This window comes from Sardina pilchardus, chromosome 15 (genome assembly GCF_963854185.1).
Source record: "Sardina pilchardus chromosome 15, fSarPil1.1, whole genome shotgun sequence".
In the NCBI taxonomy this organism is placed as follows: Eukaryota; Metazoa; Chordata; class Actinopteri; order Clupeiformes; family Clupeidae; genus Sardina; species Sardina pilchardus.
This window is the reverse complement of record NC_085008.1, coordinates 14,610,765-14,629,766: the sequence shown is the minus strand read 5'-3', so window position 1 is coordinate 14,629,766 and position 19,002 is coordinate 14,610,765. Positions and strand designations below refer to the sequence as shown.

The 19,002-nt window shown below is 42.4% G+C and overlaps 2 protein-coding genes, 2 long non-coding RNA genes and 4 other non-coding genes across 8 annotated transcripts; 5 read left to right on the top strand and 3 right to left on the bottom strand.

Moving 5' to 3' along the window:
• Positions 1–365: 365 nt before the first annotated feature.
• On the bottom strand, positions 366–1,655 carry LOC134102566 (uncharacterized). Its single transcript, XR_009941525.1, has 4 exons — positions 1,572–1,655; positions 1,267–1,346; positions 1,014–1,145; positions 366–784 (listed from the first exon to the last, which is right to left on the bottom strand). It is a non-coding gene; the product is annotated as an uncharacterized LOC134102566 (long non-coding RNA).
• Positions 1,656–1,831: 176 nt separating this feature from the next.
• On the bottom strand, positions 1,832–3,011 carry LOC134101658 (uncharacterized). The gene is made up of 3 exons (XR_009941436.1): positions 2,906–3,011; positions 1,979–2,075; positions 1,832–1,853 (listed from the first exon to the last, which is right to left on the bottom strand). It is a non-coding gene; the product is annotated as an uncharacterized LOC134101658 (long non-coding RNA).
• A 6,572-nt stretch (positions 3,012–9,583) lies between these two features.
• timm13 (translocase of inner mitochondrial membrane 13 homolog (yeast)) lies at positions 9,584–11,927 on the top strand. Its single transcript, XM_062556624.1, has 3 exons — positions 9,584–9,775; positions 10,356–10,424; positions 10,955–11,927. The coding sequence occupies exons 1-3, from the start codon at positions 9,656–9,658 to the stop codon at positions 11,051–11,053; spliced, it is 288 nt and encodes a 95-aa protein (XP_062412608.1). The 5' UTR covers positions 9,584–9,655; the 3' UTR covers positions 11,054–11,927.
• A 154-nt stretch (positions 11,928–12,081) lies between these two features.
• Positions 12,082–18,179, bottom strand: tmprss9 (transmembrane serine protease 9). The gene is made up of 10 exons (XM_062556625.1): positions 18,069–18,179; positions 17,556–17,721; positions 17,191–17,465; positions 16,855–16,997; positions 14,712–14,961; positions 14,519–14,632; positions 14,023–14,191; positions 13,296–13,561; positions 13,019–13,155; positions 12,082–12,636 (listed from the first exon to the last, which is right to left on the bottom strand). The coding sequence occupies exons 2-10, from the start codon at positions 17,699–17,701 to the stop codon at positions 12,475–12,477; spliced, it is 1,662 nt and encodes a 553-aa protein (XP_062412609.1). The 5' UTR covers positions 17,702–17,721; positions 18,069–18,179; the 3' UTR covers positions 12,082–12,474.
• trnal-aag (transfer RNA leucine (anticodon AAG)) lies at positions 15,124–15,205 on the top strand. The gene has a single exon. It is a non-coding gene; the product is annotated as a tRNA-Leu (tRNA).
• Positions 15,945–16,026, top strand: trnal-aag (transfer RNA leucine (anticodon AAG)). The gene has a single exon. It is a non-coding gene; the product is annotated as a tRNA-Leu (tRNA).
• On the top strand, positions 16,361–16,442 carry trnal-aag (transfer RNA leucine (anticodon AAG)). Its single transcript has one exon. It is a non-coding gene; the product is annotated as a tRNA-Leu (tRNA).
• Positions 16,538–16,619, top strand: trnal-aag (transfer RNA leucine (anticodon AAG)). Its single transcript has one exon. It is a non-coding gene; the product is annotated as a tRNA-Leu (tRNA).
• Positions 18,180–19,002: the final 823 nt, after the last annotated feature.

Sequence of the window (19,002 nt, the reverse complement as noted above, 5' to 3'; positions counted from 1 at the left end):
TACTGTGAATTTCATGTTTTACTGTAAAAGTCATGCAACTCAGTAGCCAGCAATTTGCTGTGAATTTACAGCATCATGTTGTGTATAATCACAATACCATACTGTACATTTTAATTTTTACTGTAAAAGTCATGCAATTTAGTAGCCAGCAATTTGGAGTAAATTTACAGTATCATGTTGTGTATAATCACAATACCATACTGTATATTTTCATTTTTACTGTAAAAGTAATGCAACTCAGTAGCCAGCAATTTGCTGTGAATTTACAGTGAAAGATATTGTACATTTGAACATTTGATTTGTGATTTACCTGACCTATACCAACATGTTTTGGATCTGGTCAATAAAAGCAACAACAAAGAAAATACCATTTGAACTTTTAATGAACACTTTTCAATGAAAATCATTGAGCAGGCCATACAAACATTATAATATGAAGACATAGGATTGAACAAAAAAATATTGTACAGGCCTGAGACGGTGCAGCATAACCTTGTCTGATTTGACACGGAATGAGTCAGGGGGTAAATAGTGCAGTGTGTAAGTGCAGTATGGCAAGTCCATGTAATGTAGTATGTGTGCTCAGGATGCGAATGGCATGAGGAAAGAAACTACTCCTCAGTCTTCTGTTTTAGCCAAGTGGGATCAGACGTCTGTGTTACCTCAATGGTTTAAATAGTCCATGGTCAGAGTGTTAAAAAATGTTGGCCCCCTGTCCGTCCTCTTCTGGTCCTGCAGGGGTAGGGTGGTGCTCTGATGGTACCTTCGGCAGTAAATCAAGTATCTGTAAAAGTGTACAATAGGCCCTGTCCATGAATATAACTGATACAAACTACTCAAACTAGTAATCTTTTGTGACAAATAAAAAAAATACCCACATTAGCAACCTATACGTCAGATGCAATAGTTACAGTATAAGTAATGCAGATGTTGGGTGCTTTTCTTTTGATAGGAAGGATATTTCAAAGTGACCCCACAGTTCTGAGCAATAGTATATCTGTGTGATATCATACCTAAGTGCAACACTGTCTCCAGCAGCTCCAGCCTTTGTACGTACACCACCTTTCTGATGCCTTACATCGATCGTCCCCCATCTGACTTGCAATAGCAGCCTTTGGCTCCACACTGAGATTGTGACATGGCACCTAAAAAATAAAACAGCAATTGTCATACACCTTGTCATGGTTGAGCAAGATTAAAAAAAATGAAGCATTAAAAAATAAGTAAGACAAGTCAATGAAATGTACAAACAGATATTATAATTACCTTGTGAAGGCACCCTTGCCACCACCACCATCACCATCTACTGTATGTTAATTCCTGGTATCAGTTTATTTGTGAGGGCTCTGTCAATAAAAGATAGGATTTAACATAAGTATGCATTCTATACAATACACTTGAAATAATGAATATGATCAGTTTGGCAGATATTCACAACACTTTACATCACCACCAACACAATGGTAAACATGGATATTTCAAGAGTATAGTATTTTAAGTAGCTGCATTCATTCACAGTAGAGCACTCACAATGGTACCAATAAATACATTCAAAACACATTAACACTTACGCCACGTTGAGGGAAGCAGCTATGGCTTCTAGACGTCATCAATTAGCAAGTAGTGCAATCAGGACAGACCGACTTTACCCGGGATCAGGGCTCAAAATTAGCACCAGCCACCAGCCAAATGCTGGTAAATCTTGGAGTTGGCTGGTAGATTTCAGACAGAAAGTATATTTCTTATTGAATGGCTGGTGGATTTCACCAGTTCATCTGTCTCTGGCTGGTAAATATTTCAAACATTTCAAAAAGTTAATTTTGACCCCTGCCCGGGATGGTTGATGGAGCCCACTACACAATCATAACATACAGACAAGGAAGAGAGGGGATAAACGTACAAATAAATGCACACATCATAATGCTATATGTAATTCTGTACATTTTTTGTATGTGAATGTGTGCAGGGCCGGACCTACATTATTCTGGGCTGTCTTCGTATGGAAGTGGCACAAATTTGGAATTTTCGAGAATGCGCTCAGTGTTCCCAGGGCACCAGTCCTCACAATGCAATGTCTGTAAACAGAGGGAACAGAGGGAGACTAAGATTAATAAGTTGCAAAACACACAGAAGATAAAAAGATCATCACTGAAGCACTACTACATTCATATGCATTTTAAATAAACACATAGTTCGGCGCAGATTAGGTATATCAAACAAGGGATAAATAAGGGTTATGAAATTAAGAACATGAAGCCAAACACTACCCTTCACAACCTAAAGTGCATCACACCCCCATTCACATCCTTGACACGTCTGTTAATGACAATGGCCATACTAAACTGCAGTTTAGTTAAGGTTAAGGTGGGAGATAAATTACTACATTCATTCGTTTTACTGGTCCTCTTTCTCTTTGTATCGGCACTACTGTATATCAAATTTAATCTATATCAAATTTATCTACCTAAGCCTATGTCCCATGACAATTCTTAAAAGTCACGTTAGTTAGGAAAGTAACATTAACACTTACTCTCATCTGTGTCTGCAATGTTAACTTAATGTTAGCCTGCATGGCTACAATCAGCCACTTTAAAGATAGCTAACGTAAACGTTACTTGCGCCTGATATTTCATTCAAACTAAAACTACATTCACAATGACATCTTACACAGACGTATTGTTGGATATGATATTAACTACCATTCCAGATATTGCACATAATCGTGAAGTTAGCTATTGAAAAAGCTAACTCTGCAAATGTTAGCGATTCTTAGCTCGCTAGCTAATGGCTAGCCAGCCACTTCTAACACAACGGGTTTTGGTAAACATTACAGTATAACACCAATATATATTTTTTAATTAAATTCCCGTTTCTAAATAACATACAAAAGCACTGTACTTCTTACCTTGGATATGATGGCAGAGTTTGTACAGCTTACACATGCAGAAAAGTGATGATTGAAGTCACTGGTGGACGGCTGAGTTGAAAATTCAGTTGAGGGTGGCAGCAGGTGCGGGTGGGAGGGGGGGAGGGACGTTAGAAATCGCCCCACAATGCTGTGCGGTTCAAGTGCAATTCAAATTTCACAACAAGGTGCTGTAATGTGATAGAGCGACTGTGATTTTACAGTAAATGTTTGAGTACAGTAATTTACTGTGAAATAATACTGCAAGGTATTGTGAAATCACAGTAATATTTAACAGTGTAAAACCCAAACAGTAGGTTGGCTACACACATAGCCTACTGTACCTGTAGACCTAAGCTGTAGGCTACAGTTTTCTATCCTGTCAATAGCCCTACCAATACACTACTAAACTTATAGCTTGACATTCTTTTGTATACCATTTTTCACTGTGTATGAAATTAGTGGCATAATGCAGTACAACTCCATAGCTAACTCAATAAGATATAGCACCATCTGGTGTTGACATGATAAAGACAAAGGAAATAAAATGTATCAATAAAGTATCTATCTATATCTCTATCCACAATATTAATAATAAGCATAATTATCATAATATTTGAATTAATCATAATTGGCCCAAGGTAAGAATACTTTCTCATATAGTAGTTTATATTTGTGACATTTAGTGTCTCCAATGTGTTCTCAACATTTACAGAGCTCATTTGTTTTTTTATTATTTTTGTTTTATTATTATTATTTTCAGAGCTCATTTGTTTAATAATAAACATAGAATTGATGATGATGTGATCCAGGCTCCTTTTACGGCCAGTTGTGTTTGTCCTCCAGGTCCTCCACATCCCTGTGTGATGTTGATGCATCCATGAGTGCGGCCTGCCTAAAACTTGATCCATTTCGCCTCCAGTTCTTCTGTGTTTTCAGCCAAGATGGCTTTTTGTTTTGTTGGTTTTGTCCACATAAAGCCCTGTGCCAATATCTATCACCTTCAAATGTTGTTGCTGGAGTCTGGAATTCTGTCTAGCAGTCTGTCTCCTTGATTAGATCTGTCCCCGAGTCATCCTTTCCCGCTTCTCTTGATTTTTCTGAGACGAGCGAGCACTAGCAGCATTGTCTTTTTCTTGCTGCAGCTCGTGTCTCAGCGTGGCATTATCTGATTTCTGCTGTTGGAGGTCTTTGTCTCGCTCTGTGGCAGCAGCCGTTGCCACCTGACCCCTGGCCTGCTGCAGCTCCTCTCTCGGCTCATCATCATCATCGGCCTTCTGCTGGTCAAGCGCGATGGTCAGAGCCACAACAGTGCCGAGCAGATGACCCATGATGTCTGCTGCGCAGTGAGGCCCTCAGCCCCACATACACACGTACACGCACGCATGCACAAACACACCCACACCCACATGCACACACACACACAAGCAGTTCTGGAGCTGGCTGCGGACAGCGTCCGGCCGACACGCTCTCCGTCAAGGAAGTGGCTATAGCTCGAGGACACCACCCTGCTTCTTGTGCAGGTTGCCCTTGAGCTCCCATTGAGTCGCCTGGAGAGCGTGGTGGGTGGCCTGCAGACGTCGGTCATCTGACAGGACCACCTGGTGCTCGGACAGGAGGGCCTCGTGCCTCGAGGCTAAGCTCTGGAGTTCTGCCAAGATGCTCTGCTTATATTCATGGCCACTCTGACTGGCCCCTGCTTTTGTGGCGGATGTGACTTCTTGCGACTTGAAGAGAAGAGCCCGGTGCTCAAAGGGGAGCTTGTCATGCCTCTCCAGTTGAACACCTTTGCTTTCCTCCACCTCCACAATCTTGTTGTCGTGCCGATGGTCCCAGTCCTGCAGGCGGGTGGACGTTTCCTTTGTCTCGGCCGTCTCTGTCTCAACGTCAGTCGGGAGCTCTGCACGCACACCCCTCCAATTTCCTGCAGCTCCTCAGCCTGCCGTTTGTGCTCCTCTATCACCCTCTGCTGGTGAGAGTTTGATCTGCATGCCGGAGAGTTTGATCTGCATGGCAGGGAGGAAGACAGCTTGACAGTCTCTGTCCTTTGTGATCCTCAGTTTCTATTGTACCTGATCATGACAGGATATTAGCACCCTGAGGCTTTTTCATAGGATATATGGTGGAAAAGGCAGGTTGGTCCGCAGAGAGGCAGACAATGTGAGGCATAGACCCCACCACTCCTGTGTTCAGAAGACTCTGACAGGACCTGAAGGGAATGTGTATGTGTGACTTTATATAATATTTTTACATACATTTGTTTGTCATTATCAACATTATCTATTACACCAATTTCATATAATGATTTTACACCGATATTTAGTCATAACAAGGAGATTATATTTTGAAGGTCAAGTGAGTCCTGCACAGATGAAGGAGTAGGCTATTTGTCTTAGATTTCGTATGGACTAAACTACACCGTTTGTGATCTAGCATACCGACCATTACTGAATGAAAAAGCCCACCTTTGACCTCCTGCAATTACGAGATTTCTTCTTAGGGATCTTCTCAGGATTTTTTCTTTGAAATTTTCTCTTGAAGCACACACACACACACATACACACACACACACACAGACAAGAACAGACACACAGACAGTGATCTGCATACAATGTCCATCTCATTTACAGTAATAGACCTGCATTCAGGTCATATCACTTCATATTTTATCATCCGTACGTACATAACCATCTGTTGATAAGGAGGCTGGACTCTGCTGACGAGACATTTCCAAACCCAAGTGCATATACAGTAAAACACATCTGGGGGGTCGGGAGAGTTGTTGGTTGGAACTGTGGTTTACACCATATAGATTTCATTTCCTGTTGTTTGACACCTGATTCATATCTACCTGGGAAATCGCTGAACAGACTGACGCACATCTACACACATGTATTCAAGCATAAACACACACACATACTGTACACACACTCACATACGTGTGTGTGTGTGTGTGTGTGTGTGTGTGTGTGTGTGTGTGTGTGTGTGTGTGTGTGTGTGTGTGTGTGTGTGTATGTGTGTGTGTGTGTGTGTGTGTGTGTGTGTGTGTGTGTGTGTGTGTGTGCTTGTATAGCACTACACAAGTATACATTGTTTGTGTGCACCGTTTACACCATTACATGCACATTACACAGTACTTGCATGCAAGTTAGTAGCTGACACAAACACACACACACACACACACACACACACAGAGAGAGATATGATCCTGATACTGATGAGGAGCCTTTGCTGGGCCAGAAAGCAATGGACATAAGAGAGTGAGCGAGAGAATACGAGAGACATACAGACAGATAGATTTTTAATGTTGATCGTAAAATGCTGAAGACAGTGAGAGAGGGAATGAGAGAGAGAGAGAGACATATAGAGAGAGTGAGCGAGCTTCAACATTCAGACTCATAATATAAACACACATACAGTTCATATTACACACGCACACACAAACTCTCACATTCAGCACTCATTCATTCAACACATTGATGTTGCTTGTCTACGCAAAACAAACTATAAAAGGAAACCTGCTGGTGTAGTTTAGTGTATTGTTTGGAGTATTAACTGTCGTAGTTGTCTTTTCATTAGATAGAGAGTGAGGGCTCTCAAACTAACATGCACACACACACACACACACACACACATACAAACACACACGCTCCTTCACACCCACACGCCCACAATCACCAGTTCCGATTGACAGATGCTTGAAAGAGCCCTTAGTTTGCCTGGGAGAATCAGAGTGACACAAGAGGACCAAACTTCGAGACCAACACAGAACTCAGAATGGAGACAGCAGCGTGTGTAAGTGGATTTCTCCTGCTGTTTTTCATCATTGGTGCCCACCTCAGTTCAGATCCTCAACTCCATTTTGAGATTGAAGGAGGCAAGGCAACATTTCACACCTGGTCAAGGGACTGTGAATGTTACGTGCTGTACAGGGTCCTTGAAGATGGAGACCTGCCTCTGGTCAACTGTTCACAGCCAGAGACACCACAGCCAGATGGTTACGAGGTGAAGTGTTTTAACTCACTTTATTTCACTTTTAAAATGTACAACCTCACTCTGTCCCAGAGTGGAGACTACAGGGCTGAAGGCTGGAGAGGAGGAAACATCAGTGAACAAAAAAGCTTCCGTCTCGCCGTGTGTCCAGAAAGTGATGAAAGGCCGTCTGAGAAGAATGTAGTGATTGGTGGTAGTACTGTACTGTGTAGCCAGAGCTCTACTCTGGAAGATGGGAGCAGCCTACAGCTGTACCACAAATCGACTGACGAGACGTTGACTCTGGTTCTTGAGACCAACTCCTCACTGACACCGCTCGTGAAGGATTTCCAGGGCAGACTGCAGATTGATCTTAACACCTCTCTGATCACACTGCTTGAGTTTGCCATCTTTGACTCTGAGTTCTATTGCACAGTGTGGAGAGGATCTCAATGCCAAAGTTATAATCCTGTGTTTCTGTCCAAATCTATCAAACATGTCTTTGCTTATGAAGAGGAGAAGCTGACTGTTCCCTGCATTTCAAGAAGACACATCTCCAACTACCATATGTGGGGAACTCCCACTGAGCTAGTCCAACCAACTTTTGATCAGACTCACCAACAGAAAGTGATGTTCATGTTAGAAGACAGAAGGACTGGGAACTGCTCCCTCATCATACCCTCTCTGTCACTACGAAACTCTGGTAGATACTATTACATAAGGGATGGTGACATGCTAAAAGAATTTATCCTCTTTGTTTGCGACAAATTTTCCCTCTTGGATATGATTTTTTCTCATGGGGAAAGTGTCCTTCTGGATATTACTGAACACTTGAATGAGTCTTGGTCTCTTCATGGCATAGAGTGGTCCTATCGGAAAGGTCTACAACCACAGGTTCTGATTTTAGACTCTAAGAATGATTTTTTGCTCATGCCTGAAGATCTGAGGGGCAGAGTTACTGTGTCCAAATCTCTCACTAATTCCTCTCTGACCATTTCCAACCTCACTGCAGAGGACAGCGGGTTGTACACATGGAGAGTCTATGGAAAACTGGATGAGGAATTAAGTGGTTATTTTTGTTTTGAGGGAACATTCCACCTTTTCTACATGGATCCTTTTGGGGTGCACTCTCCTTTCTACAAAGCATACGCTTCATTAATGGGCTTTGCACTGCTGGGGCTGGTCACTGCTGTGATCTGGTTCAAGCTGAGGCAAAGAAGAAGACAGAAGACCTCTGGACATCAGAGCAGAAAGGGGCAACACAGTGAAGATGAAGACTTGTATTATAACATTGAGATGGTTGAACTCAGCGTGTGAATTCAATATGCTTCTCCCTCTTTTGTCTGCTGTAAAGCATAGCATCTTAACTCAAAATGTTTATCTCTCCTGTAGCTTCAGGAAATACAGCTATTACACGCAAATACAGCTGCATTGATATCAAATATTGTTTATATTATTTTAGCTGTTTATTTGAGAGTTTTTCTGGAGTTCTACAAGTTTCTAAACCCCAACGTTATTTGAAGCATACTGTAAATATTTGTTTCTGCCAATTTCTATATTTTTAAGCACCGATGAATAAAAGCAATAGGTGAAAATCACAGAGAATGTGTTTATGTTTATGTCCAACAGCTGATACTTTCAATCACAGCAACATGCAACATAAAACAATAATAAACTTTAGTGTAGCATTGAAAGTAACATGGAGAAGGGATAGAAATTAAATAGGAATTATAGTATAATGTATAGAACATTATCGGGAAAATAAGTCCCAACAGGATAAAAAGGACCCTGATGCACCGGCCTGGCAGGCCATGACACTGATGTCAATGAGGAGTCTCTACTGGGATAGGAAGGAGTGGGCCTGAGAGGAGTGATAGACAGAGAGTCAGAGAGAAGGGGGGGGGGGGGGGGGGGTAGTAAGAGAGTGAGAAAAAAAAAGAAAGAAGATACAAAAGCAACATAGTTATATGAACACTGAGAGAGAGAGACAGAGACAGAGACCTTTGATTTTTAAAACCCTTTTTATTTATGACCGCCACGAAGCAAAGCGGCTGTCAGGTTTAGTCAGAGTTATTTCATCCATTTCATCCCACCCCACACACACACACACACACACACAAACTGAACGGCGGTCATATGTACTGCTTTGAGGTAAGCTAGGCCTACATTTAAATAAGAGAGTTATTCTTCAACTATGGTAGCCTACTCTTTGACCTGGACAGGGACTTTCCTCTTCACAATGTGGCTAAGACAAACGAGATGGTAGGCTATGGTGGGAGGGCAAAGAACAAAGCTGAACACTGTCTCCATCATGGGTAAAGAGGAGGAGATAGTGGAAAACTAACATCTGGAGTGTACATCTGGATAACAAACTGGAACATGGAAGTGCAACACCGAGGCTATGTAGGCTACAGGAAGGGACAGAGCAAACTCTAGACTTCTTTATCTATCTATCTATCTATCTGTCTGTAGGCCTAGGACTAGGCTACTCTCTGTCTGTCTACTCTAAACAATAAACAATTCAATGCCATTGATTTTATAATTATTATTATAATTATTATTATTATGGCATATTCTTTATAGCAGCTTTCTCAACTTCTGAATGAATGAATATTTCATTTGTTATTGTAAACTACATTTCCCATGAATACGAGCAGAAATGACAGGAAGCCCCCATACTACTCTGGTTCCTGTGGCCGGCGTCAAGGGCACAGTGAAGTTATCACACGTGTGGACGTAAGGGTAGTACTCGCTCGGGGTGTTGTGTAAAATTTTAACATGGACGGCTTTGGATCAGATTTTTCCTCTGGTGCTGGTTCCGGCAAAATGGATAACAGTACCATTATGGAACAAGTAAAAGTACAGATTGCAGTGGCTAATGCACAAGAGCTCTTGCAGGTAATGTACCCACCAAGTCATCTAGCTAGCTTGAATTAGCTTTCCTTTGCAGTACATAATTAGCCTGCTATTGCAAAACGAATACTGTTATATAGCATTCTGAGCTACACAGATTATATAAAGTTAAAGTTATAGTCATTTCAACGTATAGTCGGCATTAGTGCCTGACTGATTGATTTGCAGACTTCAATTTTGTTTGAAGCCAGCACTATTAGCTTGCTAGCTCAGTTGCTAGCTGTCTGTGATATGCTAGCTGACATTGGGTTACATTGTGTTTTGCTGTTAATGGATTACTGCTACAATTGTGTCTACGTTGCTATGTGTAATACAATTACAGTAACGCTACTGTGGCATGACTTGGTAGGTGTTTGAGCTAGATCATTACATGTTATCGGGCAACTAGAATTATTATAATGCCCATCCTTCTCAAGTCCGTGAGGAGCACTTGCTGCTACTTGTACCTGGGCAGGCGTCCACCTGAGTTTCAAAAAATGTCGAATGTCCGCGTGCTGTAAGCAGAGGAAACCGAAGAATCTATGCTACGAAAAATGTTGATGGTTGTCATTCTTTTATGTTCCAGAGAATGACAGACAAGTGCTTCAAGAAATGCATAGGCAAACCTGGTGGGACTTTGGATAATTCAGAACAGGTAATGTTTACAATAAGAAATCTCAGCAGATGGAATCACTTCTTTAAAAATAACTCAGAAGGCTGTCTGTGAGTTGTGATCGTTCCTGTAAAGTTAAAAGATGTATTATGTTCTCATAGCTACAGAAATGACCCATCCTTCTCTATTATTATGTTCCAGCATAATGTGTTAGGAGGAGTTGTTGATTCTATTATTCCTATCTGACTAAATGTTAGTAACTCCTTTACCTTTATTACCTGTGATAGGTCATATCCTGTAAATATACAGTTAATTTACTTTAGCTGATTTACTTTTTTTTACTTTACATTTTTTAAGTTTGTTTAGTTAAGTTGAATTATAAAAGTATTATTAAAGTGTTTAGAGTCAGAGTAGTGTCTTTGCCATTTAATGTAATGCAATAGGGGGGCTTTGTGAGAAATGTGTGTTATGTTGATTACAATTCATATTTCGAACAGTATAGACTAAATAGTCATGCAAATAAAATAAATACTGCAAATAGTGAAGCATTTTTCTTTCCCTATTTATGGCAGAAATGTATAGCCATGTGCATGGACCGATACATGGATGCATGGAACACAGTATCCCGGACCTATAACTCCAGACTACAGAAGGAAAGGGCGCGCATGTGAAGGTCATCCGTTGGTCATCCACCAGTCAGCCAAACCTCAGTCTTGCCAAACCTGTGGGTGAAGATGCCTGGTCTGCAGGTGCTAAATGACTTGCTATTGTCACATTGGACCAGAATCTGAAATAAAGGATGTCTGGAGAATTCAGATCTTAAGTCAAAAAAGTTTGCCAGTGGAAGCCCCCACCCCACCCCCCATCACACACACACAAAAAAAAACTATGCATGTCTTCAGACACAATTCTGAAATCATGTCTTATATCCGTCTGTTTAGCCCTGTGCACTGATCCCATTCCTAATATGGATTTCCATGTGCCTATTCATTAGCTTACCACTGATTGTGTGCAGGTGCAACTCCTCTCCCTAAGGGACAAGGGTGCTTGACGGGCTCACCTTACCTCCTGTATTCAGAAACCGGCTCTCATTCACACTGAAGTTATTTAGGAACTTTGTTTTCATAACTGTGTCCACGGAACAGCCCACCGCCATGATACCTTTGTAGAACAAACTCTAATTGTCAGACTCGTTTCCCCCCCTCTGTCACAGTATCTGCCCACCACAGTAGTGGGTCTGTTTGAAAACCCTCTACTGTACCCACAGGCTCTGGCTGGCTTTGTCTATGGCCAAGTCAGATTTCTGGGAACCTCTCTCCTCCATTCATCTCTGTGGGATTGTGGGGGACAGAAATGGCGTGTGAATTGTGACACATGGATGCTCAGAGGAACTGGTCTGATTTTGTAAATCCGCAAGGTGGCAATATCTAACAATGTGATGTGCATCTGTATATTAACTGTTGTATGAGCCTGTATATGGACTGAAGTTTCTTAGAGTTGTGGAAATAGTCAAATAAAAATATATTTACACAGGTCTCAGTAAAAGCAGTCTGTCTGGTTGAATTTGCAAGACGATTATTTCTGCAGATCACAGACTTAAAAGAAAAAAAAATATGAACACATGTCTGTTGAAAATTGTAAAAAGTGATGAATGAAAAGATGTAATAGTAATGTTGTAAGTTGAGCGATAAGATGTAATGCCATAGTTTAATAAATAACATTTTCATTACAAACATTCTAATTTTGAATAATCAAATACAGACAGTGATGGTAATTATAATATGAGAGCACCACAAAAATCCCTAAGGTTTCCGCATCCCAAGTACCAAAACTGATGTTATGTTGATACAGATGCTTCATATTCAGAATGAATAACGTTTCAAACAACTCACTTTATACATTATGGAGGTAATAAATAAGAGATGCTTGATGCTTGTATGTATAGTAGATGCTCTGTGACTGCATTACAACCAGGCAAAAAAACCCATTTAATTCACAGACGTCTGAACAAATTCAGTGAATGAGCCAAATAAGAAATTCTCACAGTATAATGGCAGTTTGTAGTCCTGTAGTGTATTTTCCCCATGCATCCTTAGAATGGAAGGTATTTTGATATCCATTGCCTGATGGATGTAACACGAATGTAAACACTTGGGAGGCCGTTCTCTCGACAGTTCTTGCCCCAGTTGGCCACCCCTGCCGCAAACCAGCGACCGTGATGCTCCCGGCATGTAAGGGGACCCCCACGGCCTCCCTGTAAGAGACAAAAGGAAATGTTGTGTATCATGTGTGCACATGCCAGTCAAAGTGACATGTAGTTTAACACTGCTGGCATTTCCAGTAATAGAAATACAAGTGTGTACCATTAACCTGGGTCATAACTGGCTTAAGAAGAACAAATGTGGCTGAAACTTAACCATGGCGGAGGACATATTTAAATCTATATCAAAGCGTATGGTATTATATATTCATATGTGATATTGAGAGTTGAAGTGAGAGTGTCACAAATAACCCGCACAAATGAACCCACACATTTGCTGTTCTGATTGACATTTAGCGAAAAAGGATAACAGTGTTTTCCGCTCGAAGAGAGAACTACCTGTAGTGCAATAACTAAGAATCAAGTCAGTGCTCACCAGACACATATCTGTGTCACCATCCATGGAGACAACACACATCATTCTTGCTGACAGATCTTCAGCATTGGACCCCTGGCACTCTGTCTGGTTCAGAATGTTGACTCTGGCTTTCTGCAACAGATTGCCTTGTTTGCCTGTGTGTAGGTGTTTTTGTTAGAGGGAGAACGGCAGGAAACATTGCATTTCAGAATAAATGTGCAACAAATTTGCATGAGGGGTCTTGTTGACCTACTCACATATTGACCCAAAACTAAAACAAAAAATGGCCTCTCACCTTTATTACGCACTGGTCCCCACCCAGTGATGTAGCATTCTGTGTTCTCATTGAAGACATGGGAAGATGACGGCAGGCACACAGGCTGTATGGTGTAGGATCTCGGTGCTGGGATGGACAGCTGCACAAGAGCCACATCAAAGTCCTTACTGGTGCTGTTGAAGCCAGGGTGGACGATGATCCTCTGCACTGGTATTACTAAGGCCCCCAGTCCAACCGGAAACACAGAGCCCAGGCTCACAGACCAGCCATTTGGGCTCAAATCCCTACAAATCAACAGGGGAAACTTGTTCAATGGAATTAAACTGGGTATTTAGTTCAAAGGAGGTACAGATACACAATGTATATATTTGTGCAAAATAAACAATGATTAAATGTGTCGTTGTTCCTCATATGCATTTAATATACGGTAACCTTAATGAAGATAGTATGTTGTGCCACTCTACACAGGAGGTGTAATCAAATGTAATATGAACTGTCCTTAGGGTACTATTTGCACTGGTAATTGCTTGGAACATTTAATAAAGTGTACTTACTTTCAGGAGAAAGGTTTTATTCATTACTTAGGTAATTGCATGGTGAAAACTAAATATTAACCTAACATTAAAACTTGAAGTAAACATTAACCCCACATTAAACATGTGACCTCCCCTGATCTCCTTGGCCATCTTGTATCGTATTTCCTGGGTTGAGTGAAGCATAATAATGACCAACTGAACCACAGTACCTGTTGAAGCACTGCGCTGCGGTCAGAAGCCATTTGCTGTGAATGAGCGTGGCTCCACAGCGATGGGCGCGCTGGTACTGTAGACTGGCCACCCACGGCCACTCTCCTCGCTGGGCTGCCCGTGCACCCACTGCCCTCTCCTGAGGTTCTGCAGGCCGCTGCCCACAGTCTGCAGGGGGAATTGGGTTCAGGAAATGTGCTAATTAAATTTGCGTGTTGCGGAGACACTGGGTGGAATTTTCACAGGCTTCCCAAAAAGGCTGCAGCACAACTGTTTTATTAGCTGCCGATTTAGCAAATGAGCATAATTGCTGAAAGAGGAAGCGGAACAAATGTGTTAAACCAACAGGCCTTAGATGGGCTTCGAGGAAGGCAGGCCTTTTACACACAGACCATGTGTTGCTGCAGCTCAAGTGTTATGTGAAGCAATTCCAAGATTAGGGGCTTTGTTTCAAACAGGGCAGAGTTGACCGTGTCAAGAACTTTGCTTACTCACCACAATGCCTTTCATCTGATTCATTTGGGCAGTCCGGGATGCTGTCACACTCAGGATTTATTTTTGCAACACATCTTCCAGACCCGCAGCTGAAGGCACCAGTACAATTGGTTCCTGTAAAGATAGATGCACTGATAATAGTAAATGTTACAATTTCGGTCACTGCTGGACATAGCCTTTGGAAAACTATTACCTGTCACAACGAGAGGTGATGTTGGTGTTTTTGGCATGTAGTCAAGCACATGTGTAGCATTTGGCAGAGCTGGTGCCATCTGGACTTGGCCTGGGTTGGTGTAGTGGAGGATCCAGTTGCGTAGCTTGGTGACGCGTGAGTAAACCCCCGGCTTGTTGATCTGAGCACAGCCCACGCCCCAGCTCACCACACCAGCCAGGAAGAACCGCCCTGGAGATTCCTCACACACCAGGGGTCCTCCAGAGTCACCCTGTAAAGAGGACATTACATACTCACAAACAAAATGGTGGAATGATGGATGTTGTCACAGCCTGATGACATTGATAATATAAAAAGACACCTCTCCTGACCTGAAAAAAAGACATCTCTCATTTCTGCATGCACAGAACCTTGAGGACAGCTGGTCCTTGGAGGTAGCGTGGCCGAGCGGTCTAAGGCGCTGGATTAAGGCTCCAGTCTCTTCGGAGGCGTGGGTTCAAATCCCACCGCTGCCAGCATGATTTTCATGGTACAAGACAACTCATGCCTATATGAGTATATTCTGTAGAGCACCTGGATTTGTTAGTTTCTAGGGTGGCTCCTCCTGAGCTTGGGAGTGACTGTGCTCAGAGGTTTTAATAAGGGCGCTTTCACACCACTAGTTTGATTATTTGTTCCGCATCATTATGTAGCACATAGACTCCAATGAGGTTTCACACCAGCAAACAGACCAAAAATTGTTTCATCAATGTTTATCTTCCGATAGAAATAAGCGCCAATTTTGACTCACTATTTTGACCTACAGTCTATGTCAATCAGTCAATTTGGACCCCAGTTCGCGTTCTCACCAGAGGGACCATACCAGAGTCTGGCATTTCGTGCGGAGTCAAGCGGACCCGAGTGCGACTGGTGCTTTCACACCAACGAAAACAAACCGAACTAAGAGCTTTTGGTTCGAATGGATCGTTTAGTACATTCGAACCAAAAGCTCTTAGTTCGGTTTGTTTTCGTTGGTGTGAAAGCACCAGTCGCACTCGGGTCCGCTTGACTCCGCACGAAATGCCAGACTCTGGCATGGTCCCTCTGGTGAGAACGCGAACTGGGGTCCAGTCTCTTCGGGGGCGTGGGTTCAAATGTCACATAATTAGAATTCTAATAATTCTAGCCACGAGACTGTCAATAGAATCTTCTAACTGGAGAAGACACTCATATTTGCAGAGTGAGGACCTTGAGGGCCCATCTTTCTGTACATATGATAGTGTGGCCGAGCGGTCTAAGGCGCTGGATTAAGGCTCCAGTCTCTTCGGAGGCGTGGGTTCGAATCCCACCGCTGTCAATATGGTTTTACCAGAACCATGCTGTCCATAGTCCATCAGTGTAATCATTAATTCCTCCATGTCTTCCTTCACACACAACGCTGACACAATAGTGACATAGTCCACACTACACAAACGAACCCTCCAGCAACTTCAATCTAGTCACTACATGCCATACCCATGACATAACTCTACTGTGCCTGTTATTAGAGTTATTTATGACTGATGTATTTTTAGAATGGCCATTTTAGCCACAAGATGGTGTCAATTCACAGGATCCTCTAAGCACAGACAACTGGAAAAACCACCTCACATATCTGCACCGAAACAGACGTAAATTACCTGGCCTAACAGGATAGCGTGGCCGAGCGGTCTAAGGCGCTGGATTAAGGCTCCAGTCTCTTCGGGGGCGTGGGTTCGAATCCCACCGCTGTCAGCATAGTTTTAATAACCTTCTGGTTAGCACAGACAACTGGAAAAACCACCTCACATATCTGCACCGAAACAGACGTGAGTTACCTGGTCTAACAGGATAGCGTGGCCGAGCGGTCTAAGGCGCTGGATTAAGGCTCCAGTCTCTTCGGGGGCGTGGGTTCGAATCCCACCGCTGTCAGCATAGTTTTAATAACCTTCCGGTTAGGTTACAACCTTGACAGACAGGGAGCTGACATATGCAAGTGTCTAGCTTCAGACAAACACACACTCATGTGTGCATGAATAATGCAAAGGTATTACTTGCTTAATGGATATACTTTCATTTTCAAAATGTTTCATTTTAACAATGCATCACATTTTTGCTCAACGTATCACCCAAGTGCTATTGGGCTGTATGGTGCACTCCAACTTACTTGGCAGGAGTCTACTTTTCCTTGCAAAAAGCCAGCACACATCATGTTGTGTGTGATAGTTCCTTGGTATACAGATGATTTATTGCACGTCCTGGAATCGATGATTTTCACCACGGCCTTCTGAAGCACAGGAGGTATCTCACCTGCACAAAGAGAAAGAAAACACATTTTGAAAGGGCAGGAAAAGCTAGTTCAGCCAATATCACTCTAAAGACGAAACACAGGACCTGTGCCGGGTTATTTGCTGGTTTGGGAGTACATGGAATTGAACTGTAATGTCTATACTTTATGGACAAAACTATTCTGCTGTCCCTTAGGTACAGAATCAGCACTCACTGTTGAACTGGTGAAGAGCACCCCAGCCAGACACCAGACATTTTTTCCCAGGGCTGAAGACATGTGCTGGGGAGGGCAGACAGACCGGCTGGACATACTGGTCGAAGGATATGGGGTCCTCCAGTTCCAGCACGGTCACGTCGTTGTCGGTGGTCATGGGATTGTAATCTGGAGACACAATCAGGGACTTGATGTTCACCACGCTAGCCTCGGTCTCCTCTCCACTCACCAGGTTGGCCCCTATCAACGCTGTCCAGACCCTGGGGTCATTTTCCCTGCGTGGTTAAAGAAGAGAAACAGAGAGAGGCTCTGTTGAATACAACAGCACAACAAAAGCCTTAACTGTTCCTGAAAGACTCCCTCACCTCTCAAAACAGTGGGCCGCACTGACGAGCCAGCGGCTGTTGATGATGGAAGCCCCGCAGGTGTGACGGCCGTGTAACCGAAGACTGACCTGCCAGGGCAGCTCCCCATGGCGAGCGTCCTCACCCCCAACCACACGACTGCCCATGGCAGGACGGGTACCACAGGCTACACGTAAGGGAGAAGTAAAACAGTGAACCTAATCAATCTGTTATTGCAGTGTTTATAAAGAACTGGTGGAACAGTTGAGGAGAGCTGCTGAAAAAGACTGTTTGTTTGTATTGTTGTATGTACAGCCATATCTCGTTATACTAGACCCTAAACAATCGTGTTTGCCATGGCTATTTCATTATCACGACTAATATTAACAAGAACCCATCCACAATGGGAGTTTTTTCCTAATGATAGGCATCAACAAAATATTATATCTCTTTTATATGACAGTATATCATATGTCATACTGTATTTATGCAATAAATAAGCCACATTGGTATAGGGGGGCAGTTGATACTCACAGCAATCAAATTCATCAGAACCATCAGCACAGTCATTAATCGAATCACACTCCGGATTGCGCTTCGTTACACACTCCCCATTGAGACAGACAAAAGTGTTACTAGGGCAGGAGCCTGTAAAAAATGAAATACGAAAAAAAATCAGATGACAGCTACTGTAAAATAAAACCACCAATTAAATTCAAATATGGAGTCATGGTTATGGTTATGGTTATGGTTATGGTTATGGTTATGGTTATGGTTATGGTTATTTAGCAGATACCTGTATCATCTCCAATGTTGTAAAATGACTTTCCACTGGCCCCTGAAAAACACATAACACAACACAAGTGAGAAAAGGACACAGACATCAAGAGGAAAAGCTATGCATTACACAAGAGAATGCAGATTCTAACCTAGAAGAGTGATGCTGTGAATCTCTCCGAACTGTGGAATTAACAGTGGCTGCCCATTAAGTAGAGTTTGTAGGCCTGCTCTCAGCAGCTCCTGGATATACGTGTTAGAGTACTGCTGGACCTTTGATACGTGGAAGACCAGACGAAATGTTGCCATCACATATCCCTTGATGTTTCTGGGGAGGGTGAATATTGAGTGAGTGAAACTTAAAATGCATATATAGCTGTGTTTAAATTGTTGTTACTAAATTATGAATACGTATGTAAACATTTCCCTAGATGTTAAACTTCAGGGAGGATATTAATGAAATACCTTGGGTGACTCACCCATAAGCAACCATTTCACAATCATCAAAATGATTAGCTAATGACGAGGTCAGGAAAATATTTTTGATCTGTGAAAAAGTTTAAAAACAATAGGATATTTAACCAATATTTAGATCATTTCAGCAAAATCTGTTCATATAATTGGTGTGTATAGGTCTAGGACTAGATAAGCTATACCTTGCTTTTCAGGGTGGCTGATAACACTACAGAGA

Bases quoted from the DNA above. Each gene is read 5' to 3' on its own strand.
- timm13 (XM_062556624.1), top strand. From the start codon at position 9,656: ATGGACGGCTTTGGATCAGATTTTTCCTCTGGTGCTGGTTCCGGCAAA. The intron at 9,776-10,355 runs GTAATGTACCCA...TTTATGTTCCAG, and splicing joins ATGCACAAGAGCTCTTGCAG to AGAATGACAGACAAGTGCTT. The intron at 10,425-10,954 runs GTAATGTTTACA...TATTTATGGCAG, and splicing joins CTTTGGATAATTCAGAACAG to AAATGTATAGCCATGTGCAT.
- tmprss9 (XM_062556625.1), bottom strand. From the start codon at position 17,701: ATGGGCAGTCGTGTGGTTGGGGGTGAGGACGCTCGCCATGGGGAGCTG. The intron at 14,192-14,518 runs GTGAGTAAGCAA...TTCCCCCTGCAG, and splicing joins ATCAGATGAAAGGCATTGTG to ACTGTGGGCAGCGGCCTGCA. The intron at 13,562-14,022 runs GTACTGTGGTTC...GTTGATTTGTAG, and splicing joins GCAGCGCAGTGCTTCAACAG to GGATTTGAGCCCAAATGGCT.